The 14,436-nt window shown below is 41.4% G+C and overlaps 1 protein-coding gene across 2 annotated transcripts in view; it reads left to right on the forward strand.

The window, feature by feature from the left end:
* VIRMA (vir like m6A methyltransferase associated) overlaps positions 1 to 14,436 on the forward strand; it is a 29,935-nt gene continuing 15,499 nt past the window's right edge. The window contains exons 1-10 of one of the 2 annotated variants that reach the window (XM_053395632.1): positions 1 to 103; positions 3,217 to 3,332; positions 4,686 to 4,772; positions 5,057 to 5,105; positions 6,152 to 6,320; positions 6,610 to 6,732; positions 7,175 to 7,474; positions 8,917 to 10,066; positions 10,626 to 11,117; positions 12,310 to 12,479. In XM_053395632.1, the coding sequence (XP_053251607.1) occupies positions 41 to 103; positions 3,217 to 3,332; positions 4,686 to 4,772; positions 5,057 to 5,105; positions 6,152 to 6,320; positions 6,610 to 6,732; positions 7,175 to 7,474; positions 8,917 to 10,066; positions 10,626 to 11,117; positions 12,310 to 12,479 (2,719 nt within the window). In that variant the 5' untranslated portion in view covers positions 1 to 40. The remainder of the gene's footprint in view (positions 104 to 3,216; positions 3,333 to 4,685; positions 4,773 to 5,056; positions 5,106 to 6,151; positions 6,321 to 6,609; positions 6,733 to 7,174; positions 7,475 to 8,916; positions 10,067 to 10,625; positions 11,118 to 12,309; positions 12,480 to 14,436) is intronic. The other variant, XM_053395633.1, reaches the window with a different exon arrangement.

The following is a 14,436-nucleotide window of genomic DNA, read 5'->3' on the forward strand; positions in this document are numbered from 1 at the left end:
GTGCTTCTCGTGTCAGGCGAGGTGCTTCCGCCGAAGGAAAATGGCGGCGGACACAACAACGGAGCTTCTGTTTTTAGACACTTTCAAGCACCAGAGCACAGAGGTAACGGGGGAGGCGAGGGCCGTTTCCTTCTGCTTGACGGGCGCCCAAAGAGGACGGACGTAGCGGAGCTTTAGTCTTTTTCGCTCCAGGGACGAGGGTTGATTTTATGCGGAGAGGTCGGACCCTCGGGGCGGGGCTAGAGCCCCTTTCCTCTCTCGAGCCCCACAAAGGAAACTGGTGACAGCTCTGGCCCGTTTCCTTCTTTAGTAGGTGCATCTGCGTCTTGTATAGAGGTTCACACGTATGTACAAGTGTAAACATATTAGTTTTTCATATATTTTTTTGGGAGGGGGAGGTTTCGACCATAGGAATGAGATGCCTTACCTTTAATAAAAATAAAAAGCCTGTCAATTGTCTAGGTGTTGTTTGATCTGAAACAACTGCTACTGTGTGGCAATTACTAACATAGATTATAACCCATGATAACACACTCTGAATATTGTTGGATTCCAAGTTATGCCAGCCCAACCAATGTAGCCAGTAGTGGGAGGAAATGGGAGTTGCAGTTTGGCACCATCAGGAGGGCCATAGTTTCCCGCCACTGGGATAGAAAAAGCCAGTTGAAGTGGGAGTAACAACAATAGTTTAAGTCAAAACAATCATAGGCTAATTGGAGATCTTAAGTATGTGCAGCCTTACTGCCTTACTGACAATTTGTATTGCCCTATTTGTGACCTATTTGAGCTGTACGCTGGCTCCCTTGGCCAATAAAGCGAGATGAGTGCCGCAACCCCAGAGTCGGTCACGACTGGACCTAATAGTCAGGGGTCCCTTTACCCTTTACCACTATTTGTATGTTATTATGTAGAGGAGATTATTGATGAGAGAGGTTAAAAACTCTTAATGTATAGAGCCATTTAAGCCCAGTACTACGTGCTTTCCAAGCAGCTGAATTATCTGCATGTTGCTGTAACTGTGCGTCTGATGCCCCCTGTCTTGACATAGGAATCTGGCCCAGCACTCTTTTCTCCTGCACTAGTAGGTTAGGTAAAACAAATCTTTTGAGTCTCTTAAGTTGTGAGATAGTGTGAAAAGTAGAATGCATCTACTGTCTTTCTATACTCTAATCTCCCAAAAGCACAAGTATGCAATGCAGTCTGTTATATGGCTTGGTGAGATATAGGGAGCAGGTAGAGTCCCTTCTATTCCCTGTGTGAGATATCGTTTGTGTCTGTGAAAATGATAATACAGGTGAAGTGTACTGAGTTCTAGCAATATTGTCAAATTATTGTTTGTGCTGTTGCAGCTAACTACACAAACACTAGCATTAATTTGTAAAATTTGGTTGCCTGTGAACTGCTGGAAACCATTTTCAAATATTTTCTCATACATATCCGGTACACGTATGCATGCCTATTTTTTTGGAGAAAGGGGAGTCTATGCATGCCAAATGACCCATATGTTGGGTTAGGGTCATTTATTTGGATTTCAGTACATTTCATCATGCAAGTATAACCAGATTTATGCTGCAATTGTTTATATTAAACTTTGCCTCTTGACCTTCACAGACTAAGACACTTGCTTACTCAACAAATGTGGAGCATGTGAAGTTGCTACTTGTGCTTATAGTGAAATATTCATTAGATGGACTGTAGTGTTCTTAGACTTATGAAGATCAGATGGAGGATGCTTGTGAAAATGCTGACTGTTAAATGGGAGCTGAAGCCAGTCAACATCTGGCCTTGGGGAAGGCTGGGGGTATATATAGAGTATGCTTACATATAGTGGAGGCATTCCTTTTTACCCTCCAAGCTGAATACAGCTTGCTTGCCATGTATCTTATCAGATACATGTATCTATCAGATGTTGACAACACTTCAGTATATACTGACAGTTAGTTCAGTATATTATTTGTTTGTTACATTTGTATTATGCCTTCCCACCAAATAGTGCTCAAGGCACCTAAAATCAATAATATGCCATTTTTCGGGCAAGTAGGAAACAAGAAGGTTAGAGAGTCACTAGTAGGTTGTGTTTGACTTCATAGGCCACAAATGTATTAATTTAGAAAAAATATTCTGTGCTTCCCTTCAATAAAATTCCTCTGGATGGTGTACATTACAATAATAGAAGAGCAAAACAAACAAAAAACCAGCAGAAGTTGTAGACTTTTTTATTCCATTCTTAAAATTACTTACCTTTAAAAACATTAAAACAATTTGCTTAACAGCCAGCTGTATTTTTTAGGATGGCAGCCTAAGGAATTGGTGAAAGGCTTCCTCTGGTAACATTTAGTGTTTACTTTTTAACTGCATCATCTGTAGCAAGATGTAACTTTATAAAGGCATGCTATGGCCATTAAATTTACATTAAAATACTGATAGGTGACTGAGTCATTGTGTGAAGCTTTAAATCTTCATGCTTTTCTTGTTCTTTTACTACCGTGTTTCACACTAATATCATGCAGCTTTCCTTTTGTTTTGGCCAAGTACTGTACTAGGTTTTCAGCATATACACCTTTTGTTTTGCTTTCTCCTCTTTCCTGTAGCACATTGCAAACTTTTTCTGTGTTCCTCAGTTCCCTGATGGATCATTGTCTATTCTTTCTGTTCATCCAATCATCCTCTTGGTTCATCTTCTCTTCCTGCACCTCAGTTACCTGATGTCAGAATATAGCTTTTTCTGTCTCTTTGAGAACATCAAACATTCATTTTTTAACAGCAATGTTTGACCAGCCCTTCCTATAGTAGTTGTGAATATTCCATGACATCACAGCAGCCCAGATAATGCCTTAGGCTGTGGTTGTGTGAAGTGAGTGAAAGATAGTTTAGAGACTTACTGTATATAAAAAGAATATTGCAATGCATCTCAGTATGGGATGCATGCCATTAAATTACTCATTAAAAAGGTAGGCAACTATTAATATAACAAAAGCAAAATTAATTTGTACTCTTCAAAAGCTGCACTCAGTGGCTGAATGTCACCTCTGAATTTTATTTTTTATGTCCTTGCCTGCTGCAAATGGTAAGCAGCCTAGTGTGGGTGGCACTTGTCAGGAAAAATGGGTGGATACAGCTGTCATATCATTGCTGGCCTTTTAGACAATTTCTGGGCGCTGTGCCATATATTTTAACCTTCATGAATTTTGTTCACTTTGTTTTTGTTTTTGATAGCAAAGTAGTAATGTAGATGTGGTTCGCTTTCCATGTGTGGTTTACATCAATGAAGTACGTGTCATCCCTCCAGGAGTAAGAGCTCATTCTAACTTACCTGAAAACAGAGCTTATGGGTAAGTGCAAGTTGATTAATTGAATTCTTTATTTAGAATATAGACATCCTGCTTTCTAACACCTAGTGCCTCTCAAAGCAAATTAAACAAAGGCTTACAGAAGAGTCTCAAAGTCAAACTCAAATGTGGTACAGGAACAAAAATTACCTACATGGTGTACATATGGGGGCCGGAGTATTCAGGCTCTCATTCTTGTTCTTCTGTGGTGTCATACCAGGCAGTTGCTCCCCCAATGTCATCTGAAGCAAGGAGGTAGTTAGCAGCTACCTACCAGTGGTTATTTGAAGAGCATTTTAAATTTGGAAAGTATTTTGTTATGTTCTCCTTCCCAACAACCTTGTAGCTCCCATCATAGAGATGTGGAAGAAACTTGCCCTTGGCCACACAATGACGGAAAGAGTTGAACTTGGGTCTCCTAGATCCATCCAGCACTAGCCCCTGGAATCAGCCTTTTCCAAAGCTTAGGACAATATGAGAACTCAGAGAGGGATCTAGATTGCGTCAAGACAGTGGCCATAGCCAGAATGCCAGGGTCACTTGACCCTGATGAGCTGGTGAGTGGATTTGTGCAATCCTAATACAAGGCTAACACAGACCTGGAAAGTTCGTTTAGTTTGAAGTGAATTGGCAAACCATAGCTTAGAGACAGTTTTGGTTAGCTCCAGCCTTTATTTGCCCTATTGGGGTATTATGTCGAAGTAGGATTAGAACAAATCAGGAAAGGGAAGTAAGAAGTGCGCTCACCCACATCTTCCTCCTGGTGGCAGTTTCTGTCTGTCTTTCCCAAAAGTTACTTCCAAGGTTTGGGGAATCCCTTTAGAATGGTATTTAGCGTGGTGAAAGGGGATGTGGTTTTGCAGTGGGGGTTTATGGAAATCAGGGTCTTTATTGACCGCAAGCATTTATGATCATTTATCAAATCTGTGCAGTGTCAAATAGCACATGTGTGGTGGAGGTGCAGTCACAGATCTGCAGGCCTCTTACATAAGTGATGAGCTTGCCTAAAATTACAAATGTGATGGTTAAGATAGTGAAAAAAAATTAAATGTATAACAATGTATGATTTACCTTTGAATCCAACAATGCTAGCTTTATTAGATAATGGCCTGATGAGATGTCATGATAAACTGTAAACTATTGGATTGAGAATGAGCTGTGTGCTTCCTTATTACCCTTCTCCACCTCCCCTTGAGTTGTGGCTTATTAATTTTATAGTCGAATACTATTAAAAAGCTCCCCACTTCTTTACTTCTTGCAGATTGTGGCTATATGATAATTGGTATTTTAAGGCTTGATTATCTTGTTTATTGTGGTTCTGTAAAATAATTTTTTACACTTTGGCTTTCTTCTCAGTGAAACATCTCCTCACACATTTCAGTTAGACCTGTTTTTCAACAATGTCAGCAAACCAAGTGCCCCTGTATTTGACAGGCTAGGAAGGTAAGCAATTCTTTCATAATCTTGGTGCCATTGTAAGACTTAACCAGGGCTAAGGCAAGCTGTGTAAGCCTGGCTACTAGTTTCCTTGTGTCTTGTTTATGAAGAAAGCAGTTGAAGTAAATGGAAATGTAGGCTTTGAGTTTCTCTGTTCTAATACTAAATATAAAAATAGATAATTGTCATTCTCATTAGATACTGATTGAAAAAAGTACCATTGTGAATCTGGTTGTAAAAGATGTTGGTGCAGTTTCTTTGACCTTTAACACATATTTCTGTTTTAACAGCCTGGAGTATGATGAGAACTCTTCAATAATTTTCAGACCTAATGCCAAGGTAATGATCACTTGTAAATTCTGAGATTGACCCTTCTAGTGACAACTGTACAGAGAGAGGCTGGTAACCTCTACACTGGGCTGTGTTGGGATGTTCTTGGGGTACTTTTGAAGTCTTCTCAGAAAGTTTCATTAGTGCAAAACATAGTTGCTAGGTTTTTCACTAGGGCCAACTATAGATAGCATCTCTCAACAGTTCTTAAACATGCATACCAGTGGCTAGTCTGTTTCCAAGAGCAGTTCAGAGTGCTGGTTGTTACCTATCTGAAGGACTGCCATCTACCTCATGAGCCTGCCTCAATCCTTTGATCTTCATCAGAGTCTCCTCATCAGAGTCCCACAATCATTTGAAATAAGGAGGTGGTGAGCAGAGCAAGTGCCTTCTCAGTCTTGGAGAATCACATCTGGAATGCCCTTCCCCAGAGGTGCTCACCTGGTTCCCACTCTTTATTAAAAACAAAGTGTCATCTAAGAAATGCTCTAGGGAGAGGCATGATTAGCTTTAGTCCATTGTGTGATGCAGTGCAGGCCATCTGAAGCCCATTAGAAACATTTGGTCTGAGTGGGCCAAGTGCACATGGTAGGCGGACCAGCATTATGCAGCCTGATGCTGTCTCACGTGTGTGTGTGTGAGAGAGAGAGAGAGAGAGAGAGAGAAAGAGAGAGAACCTGTGCATGTAGGCCAGCCATGGAGAACCTCTGGCTCACAAGCAGAAGGTGACCTTTAAGGTCCTCTCTATCTGACCCATGGGACTCTCATCAAGTCACATCCCTCTGCCCAGCCCATGCCCCTCACATCACAGCTCACCTGTCTTTTTTATATAAAAAAAGCTGAGGCTTTCAAAACTATTACAGGATTCTGTGCCTCATGTATTTGCAAAGTGCATTTATATCCTACTGTAACATGTAAGTGAAATCTAACAATGACATAGCTGGAACGATATTTCATTGCAAGTATATACTGGTACTGAGCTTGTAGTGTAGGTGCAGCAAGTTAAAGGTTTATCATTGTTTCTTTTATGTTCTCTCTCCTCCTTTAAAATCCAGGTCAACACTGACGGATTAGTTCTGAGAGGCTGGTACAACTGCTTGACACTTGCAATATATGGCTCTGTTGACAGAGTAATAAGCCATGATAGGGACTCTCCCCCTCCGCCGCCTCCGCCACCACCCCCTCCTCAGCAACAAGCAGCTTTGAAAAGAACTCCGAAACCTGGTAAGCATTCCAAAACTAATCCAGCTAAAATTCTTTTTTTCTTTTAAAAGAAATGTAAATAGAAGTAAGTGATCCCCCCATAGAAGTTAAATCATCTCCGTCTAAAACGTTTGTATCTCATTACTTCTTTCAGCTGAAGTTTTTGTCTGTGATCTGTAAGTTAATGCATGCACCACTACAGTTTTTTACTGAGTGGTTCATTTTCAGCAACTTCCCAAGTGATGCCACAGGCTTCCCATGAATTTATTTATCTTTATTTATAAGCTCATTTATATGCCCTTTTTTACAGCTGATGGAGAGAAAGAGGATCAGTTTAATGGCAGTCCTCCACGACCACAGCCTAGAGGCCCAAGAACTCCACCAGGCCCACCTCCTCCTGATGATGATGAAGATGAGCCAATGCCTGTATCAGGTACTTTGGAACGTAACTTTCTTTCCATTTCTTTCTCACTTGCGTCCACATGCATGCATAATTTAAGTGAGGAGAAAGTGTTGCTGTTTTTCTAGCAGTAGGTATATTTTCCAGCTGCAACTGAATTCACCACTGGGAAGTGGCAGTTGTGACAGGAGATACGATGCATCTATTAGGCTGTTCCATACGGGAGAATTGGCAAACATCTGTATTGGTCCATGGAGGCTAACCTTGCCTTAAAACTACAAAACCAAAGCAGCAGTTTATTAGCATCCTAGCTTGAAGATTTAAATTGTATGGAAAATACACAGGATTCTCTTAGCAGAACATTAAATTACACTATGGGTATTAGTTGTTCAGCTTTTGTTGTTGTCTGCTTTCTCTTTCTTTTTTTGAAAATGACAGTTTAAATTAAGTTTGCTGTGGATTCCATTCTTTCCAGTGGTTGGGGAGAAAGATGACGATGTTGATCACAGAGAGGATTACTTTGAGCCCATTTCTCCTGATCGGACATCCGTTCACCAGGAGGGTCCATATTCTGATGAAGCAGAAGTGGAAGAAGACCAGCCCGAAGAAGTGGATGATGAAGAGGGGGTGGATGTTGAGGAGGAGGAGGAAGATGAAGAGGATGACGATGGTCAGACAGTAGAGAGTATTCCAGAAGATGAAGAAGAGGATGAAGAGGAGGAGGAGGAGGATGATGAAGAAGAAGAGGATGTTGAAGAAGAGGAGGAGGGTGAAGGTAGGCAAATACAGAAACGGCTGAGGACTGAGTTGCACGTGCATATGTGTTCTTTCATCACTTCACCACAGAACAGTTGATTTTCAGCTGCATGTGTGAAATGTCCCTATTGAAAAATATTGAGTAGTGTTCAAGCTTTACTGATAACAGATCTATTGAAATTAATGCACCTAATGTCATATTCATTAATTTCAGTTGGTTTACCTTGAGTAAAATCACCCATTGTTTGATTTGACTGTGGGGCATGCAAACATTCTGTGTTACTTAACCTGTGTCAGTCAGTTCACACTAGTTGTCTCTAGAAACTAATAATGATAAGTGGTGTGGGTGTGTGATCTGGTCCTGAGACAGTGGAATATATGTAGTATTTTGGGGGGGGGGGAGCCAAGCACATCAGAGGACACTAGGGAAGAGATTTTGAAGGTTTTGTGGCGTATAGGTTTTCTACCTTTTCTGTCAAAATATTATTTGTGCTATAACTGCAGTTGTGAGTCATTGTCTTTTTATGTTTGCGGTCCTGTGTTGATGGGCATGGTCTGACATACAGTGACACAAGAGAGAAGCTTCTCAGTGGTGGTGCCCTGATTGTGGAACTCCCCTTCATTAGGAGATATGACTGCCTCCTTTACTCATGAGTTTTAGACATCAATTTAAATACTTCTCCATATGAGGGAGGTGCAGAGGGTGGTTACACAAGAGGAGAGTTTTTCAGTGGTGGGCCCCCTTTTTGAAATACTCTCCCTAGGGAAACTTGCCTGGTGTCATCAGCTTTTGGGTGATAGATGCTTCTGTTTGCTACACTTCAGTTAGTCTCTGTTGTGCTGCTCATCTTTTAGTGGGGTACAGTAGGGCTAGTCCTTGGATGAGCATTTTAAGAGTTTTGTATTGTACATTGTTTTTCAGTTTGACCTTTAATTGATTTAAATTATTCATATTTTATCTTAAGTTGCTTTAATACTTTTTTTGTTTAAAGTGACTAACAAATACTACAAATAATCTTTTCATACAGTCCTTTGGGTGAGGACTGTAAGCTGCATATGGTGGTTTGAATGTTGCTGCGGAATGGATTGAGTGGTTTCCTTGTATTTTAGTCTGAGTGTATTGTGGTATTCACCACTTCAAGATCCTACGAGATAGACGGTGGTCCTGAAATAAATAAAAACCAAGGTTAAGAATTCTCCTTGTGGAGATAATCTAATTATATGGTGCAATTATGTATTTCTCCTGTTAGTTGATACCTTTTGGTCCTGTGTGTGAGTGTGTAGCTGATGGGTTGGCAAAGCATCCTGCAAATGTTTTAGCTGCTGGGTTTCCCATGTTTATGAGCAAAAGGGGAGAAGATGGTTTATTTTTCAAAGCTGTAATTAATGGTTGGGTGTTATTTGTTGCTTTTTTTGGTTCAATTGATTCAACAAGGTAATTTTAAAACTTTTACTTTTCAGGGGATGATGGTTATGAGCAGATTTCAAGTGATGAAGATGGAATTGCTGACTTGGAACGTGAGACGTTTAAGTACCCGAGCTTTGACATTGAGTACACTGCTGAGGATCTAGCCAGAGTGCCACCTGTGACCTATGATCCTTTTGATAGGGAACTTGGGCCTCTTCTGTACTTTAGCTGTCCCTACAAGACCACTTTTGAAACCGAAGTTGCTAAGATGAAAGATCAAGATCCAGACAAGGAAAATTCAGGGGCAGTTGAGACCTCTACTAAATTGACCGAACTCCTAGAATTATATCAGGAGGAGAGGGGTGCAAAGTGGGTCACTGCTCTGGAAGAAATTCCAAGTTTAATAGTCAAAGGGCTAAGCTACTTGCAGTTAAAGGACCCGAATCAGGATTATATAAGCCAGTTGGTTGACTGGACAATGCAGTCATTAAACCTACAGGTAGCCTTGAGACAGCCGATTGCTTTGAATGTCCGTCAGCTTAAAGCTGGGACAAAACTTGTCTCCTCGCTGGCAGAATGTGGAACTCGGGGGATAACAGGCCTGTTGCAAGCAGGAGTAATTAATTCTCTATTTGAACTGCTGTTTGCGGATCATGTCTCTTCTTCTCTTAAACTCAATGCTTTCAAAGCTTTGGATAGCGTTGTTAGCATGACTGAAGGAATGGAGGCATTTTTGAGGAGCGGCTCAGAGGTGCATGAAAAAAGTGGTTACCAGAGACTACTGGAGCTCATCCTGCTGGATCAGACAGTAAGGGTCGTCACTGCCTGCTCTGCAATTCTACAGAAATGCCACTTCTATGAGGTTTTGTCCGAGGTCAAAAAGTTTGCTGACCAGTTAGCGGAATATCCTCCATCTCTTCCTAATCACACTGAGCCTGAGCAGGATACGGACACTGGACTTGAAAGGGGTAACCAGGAATATGAAAATGATGTGGACACTCCAATGGATATGGACAGTCTTTTAGAGTCCTCCAGTATGAGTGAAGGAGAAGTGGAGAAACTCATTAACCTTTTGGATGAGATCTTGCATTTGATGGAGACTGCCCCTCACACTATGATCCAGCCACCGGTGAAATCTTTCCCAACAACAGCACGTATTACAGGGCCACCAGAAAGGGACGACCCTTTCCCAGTGCTCTTTAGGTGAGTGGCCTTAGTTTTTTTATATGTTTCAAAGGGATACCTGTTTGTTTGCTTTCTGCCACTTGGCTGTTGACATAAGTACTTGTCATGCATGTCATGTGTGCTGCTTAATAAGGGTCTTTCAATGTTGGGAGATGTTCCAGCCTAGACTGTTGTCTCTTTTCCCCCTTTCCCGCCCTGTGCCTTCTGTCATGCCATCTCATAACTAAACAAAACTCCTCCACTGTCTTCATCAAGTCTCTTCACTCTAATCCTTTAAGTCAGTGAGGTGGGGGAGAACAGTGTCAGACTTGAACTGAGAAGATCTGGATTCAAATTCCTGCTCACGTTTGAAGATTAGTGAGTGCTTGTGGGCACATCACAATTTCTCAGGTTCTATTGCAGTGTTCATTAATTCCACTGGGTCTGTTCTGAGTAAAACTTTATTGAATCCCACCCACAGTTGTACACTTCTGCAGCTATTTCACATACCATTGCATTGAAAGTAGTAATAAAAAATTCTGCCAATCTACTATATTTTGAAGTGGAATTGAGCATGCTGCTTCTTACATATTTCCAGGTACCTTCATAACCACAATTTCTTGGAATCTGTCACGTTGCTGTTATCCAATCCAATAACGAATGTGCACCCTGGGGTGCTGCAGTCCACCAGGGACATACTGAGGTTTTTGGCACAGTCCCAGAAGGGCCTTCTTTTCTTCCTCTCTGAGTATGAAGCCACAAACCTGCTGGTTCGAGCCTTTTGCCATTTCTCTGACCCTGATCAAGAGGAAGGTCTCCAGACTGATGGGGCAAGCGATGAAGCCTTTCCCCCATGGCTTCTTCATTCAACACAGACGCTGCAGTGCATTTCAGAACTATTCTGCCATTTCCAGCGCTGCACAGCCACTGATGAAACTGACCATTCAGATCTCCTGGGAACGCTTCATAACCTTTACCTGATCACTTTTAACCCTGTGGGAAGAGCTGCTGTTGCCCATGTCTTCAGCCTTGAGAAGAATCTCCAGAGTCTTATTACTTTAATGGAGTTCTATTCCAAAGAAGCATTAGGGTAATTATCCTATTTTTTTAACCTTGCTTTAGGTTTTATGCTTTTAAATGGATGTTTGCAGGTTGATGTGGGTTTCACAAACTTTAAATTTGGGGTTGTTCCTTGTTATGGAACTTTGCTGCAGTACAGAATCCAACTTCTTACCCTCCTCATTTTTCTCCTTTTATGAAGCCTTCCCTTTAAAGAAGTGAACCAGGCTTTCCTTGTTCTGGGGTGGTACATGCTTATTCCTCAGCATAGTCTGAGGATACATATGGGCTGGCCCATGAGTTAGTAACCTCTTCATCCCAGTCAGTGCTTGGTGATTTGGCTCTGATGGCTGCTGGGAAGACAGGAAATCCTTGAGATGTTTAAACAGATTTCTCACCCCCACTCTCCAATCCCTGCTTTTAAATGGGTGGGCTTAGGATAACTAGGTTTGCAAATATAGCTCTGCAGCATATGAAGCTGTGCTACGTCCTCTGAAACCGCCCGCCCACAAAACACCATGGATGGCATGAAAGAATAGCTAAAAGCAAAGCCAAACATTTTAACAAGGGGAGCAGCGAGCACGTTGTGCTTCCTCCTCATCTTAATGTCCTGTAAGATTGATCTTTTGCATATCCACCAGTGTGGAGATTTGCAGGTTATCTGCACAGAAGTTCTATGTTGCATGTGACAGAAATGCGGTGGAACAGGAAGTGTAAGCTGCATGGCTGTTTTCTGATTCCTTCATGTTGTTATGAGAGCATTTCATGCTTGCCTGAAACTGGCTACACAGATCAAGAGCATAATTTAGATAAACATATCTTAGATGCTGGAGTTAAATTCACAATCGAAAGAGTGGGGTTTTCAGATCAAAGTGGCATACACAACTTTAGCTTGTGCTAAGGAGGTGAATGTTTGCCTGTGGCATGGCTTGTATGCATTTGAAATCAGAGACGTTCTTTATCCCTCCTGTAGGTTACTGCTTGATTCTGATCAATATAATTGACTTTTCTGTTTTGAGTTCTGAAAAGATTATGAGAAACTAAGTGGAGAAACTAGGAAAAAAGGCTGAGTCAATCACATGCCAATCATTTGCAAACTCCCACTTGTAGTATGAACTTTTTTCTTCTCCATACAAAATAATCGTTTTGTAAATGAAAATCTGAATAGCATTCTGTAAGTATACGTGTAAGGATTCAAATGTGAAGTCTGTCATAATTTTCAGAAAAATCTGTTTCAGTGATTCCAAGTCAAAGAAGTCAGTTGCCTATAATTATGCTTGCATCCTTATTCTGCTGGTGGTTCAGTCCTCCAGTGATGTCCAAATGCTTGAGCAGTATTCGGCACCCCTGTTGAAGCTTTGCAAAGCTGATGAAAATAACACCAAACTACAAGGTACAGTATGTGCTGTTAATGGGGCAGTTGCTGGAAGCAGTTTAGGAGAAATCTTTTTGGCTCTAAAGGCTCTCCTGAGCTTCTGGTTTTTGATAATGCAAGTAATGAGATTTATTTGGTAAATACAGATTACTAGAAAGGCTCATTGAAAAACTGTGTGGCTTTTTTCCTAGTGTCAAAGAGGCTTTGTGACACAGAAAGTTCTCTTGTTTGTGTAGCGTACTGTTCATTGGTGGGAGTCATTCAGTAACTGCAGAAAAATGTTCAGTGTTTGAAATCTTCTAAGGAAGCAACATAGGGGGCTCCTGTTCAAAGAAAAACTAAAAAAAGTCACTGGACACTGATGATGACCTGAGAGCTTCCATTGTAAGTGTGTTTCTCAAATTGGAGCTGTTGTAATCTTGTCATGCCCACTTCAAGACAATGACTGATGAAAGGAGACCCCTTTGTGTGCAGGCTTTTACATTGCACGGACTGTTTTACTATACATAGCTTTTTAAAGTCCCAAGCAGCCTTGGGTCAGAATATCTAGGGAATCTCACCTGCCCATGTTAGCCTGCCTGGGAGCTTCATTCCACTTCAAGGATCTTCTTCAGTCCTGCATCTTAAACAAGGCAAATAGGAGGTAGGAGAGAGAGCCTTTTTGGCTATGGTGCTGAAGATTTGTAAAGACCTCTCAATAGGTGTGCCTCACTCCTTCATGACCTGCTTTTAGCCTGGTGATAAAGGCAACATTACAAAAGTGCATCCTGATCAAATTTGCAGATGACACCAAACTGGGAGGGGTGCGAGGAGAGGACAGGATCACACTTCAAAATGACCTTGACAGATTAGAGAACTGGGCCAAAACAAACAAGATGAATTTTAACAGGGAGAAATGTAAAGTATTGCACTTGGGCAAAAAAAATGAGAGGCACAAATACAAGATGGGTGACACCTGGCTTGAGAGCAGTACATGTGAAAAGGATCTAGGAGTCTTGGTTGACCACAAACTTGACATGAGCCAACAGTGTGACGCGGCAGCTAAAAAAGCCAATGCAATTCTGGGCTGCATCAATAGGAGTATAGCATCTAGATGAAGGGAAGTAATAGTGCCACTGTATTCTGCTCTGGTCAGACCTCACCTGGAGTACTGTGTCCAGTTCTGGGCACCACAGTTCAAGAAGGACACTGACAAACTGGAACGTGTCCAGAGGAGGGCAACCAAAATGGTCAAAGGCCTGGAAACGATGCCTTATGAGGAACGGCTAAGAGAGCTGGGCATGTTTAGCCTGGAGAAGAGGAGGTTAAGGGGTGATATGATAGCCATGTTCAAATATATAAAAGGATGTCATATAGAGGAGGGAGAAAGGTTGTTTTCTGCTGCTCCAGAGAAGCGGACACGGAGCAATGGATCCAAACTACAAGAAAGAAGATTCCACCTAAACATTAGGAAGAACTTCCTGACAGTAAGAGCTGTTCGACAGTGGAATTTGCTGCCAAGGAGTGTGGTGGAGTCTCCTTCTTTGGAGGTCTTTAAGCAGAGGCTTGACAACCATATGTCAGGAGTGCTCTGATGGTGTTTCCTGCTTGGCAGGGGGTTGGACTCGATGGCCCTTGTGGTCTCTTCCAACTCTATGATTCTATGATTCTATGATTCTACCTTTATTAGAAACTTGATTTTTATCATGAATCGTGCTGTTTTAAAATGCTGTGCTGATTATTTGTTTTTAAAGCTCTGCTTTGGTTTTCCTCCTGCCAGTACTTCCATTGAATTTTCAGTCTGTTTTTGTTTTTGAGAGACAAGATAGCCTTGGCTTGCATACAATAAAGACTAAGAAATTCAAGTTATTCTGAGCTGAGGAAAAAACTTGCATTTTAGAATATGCACACAGGAGGCCTTTGTAGCTAAGATGGGGTTTAATATTGAATATTCAAGAGATTAAATATTTGAATTAAGCTGGGCAAAATTGCCTTT

The sequence above is a fragment of the Podarcis raffonei genome, chromosome 7 (assembly GCF_027172205.1).
Source record: "Podarcis raffonei isolate rPodRaf1 chromosome 7, rPodRaf1.pri, whole genome shotgun sequence".
Taxonomy (NCBI): domain Eukaryota; kingdom Metazoa; phylum Chordata; class Lepidosauria; order Squamata; family Lacertidae; genus Podarcis; species Podarcis raffonei.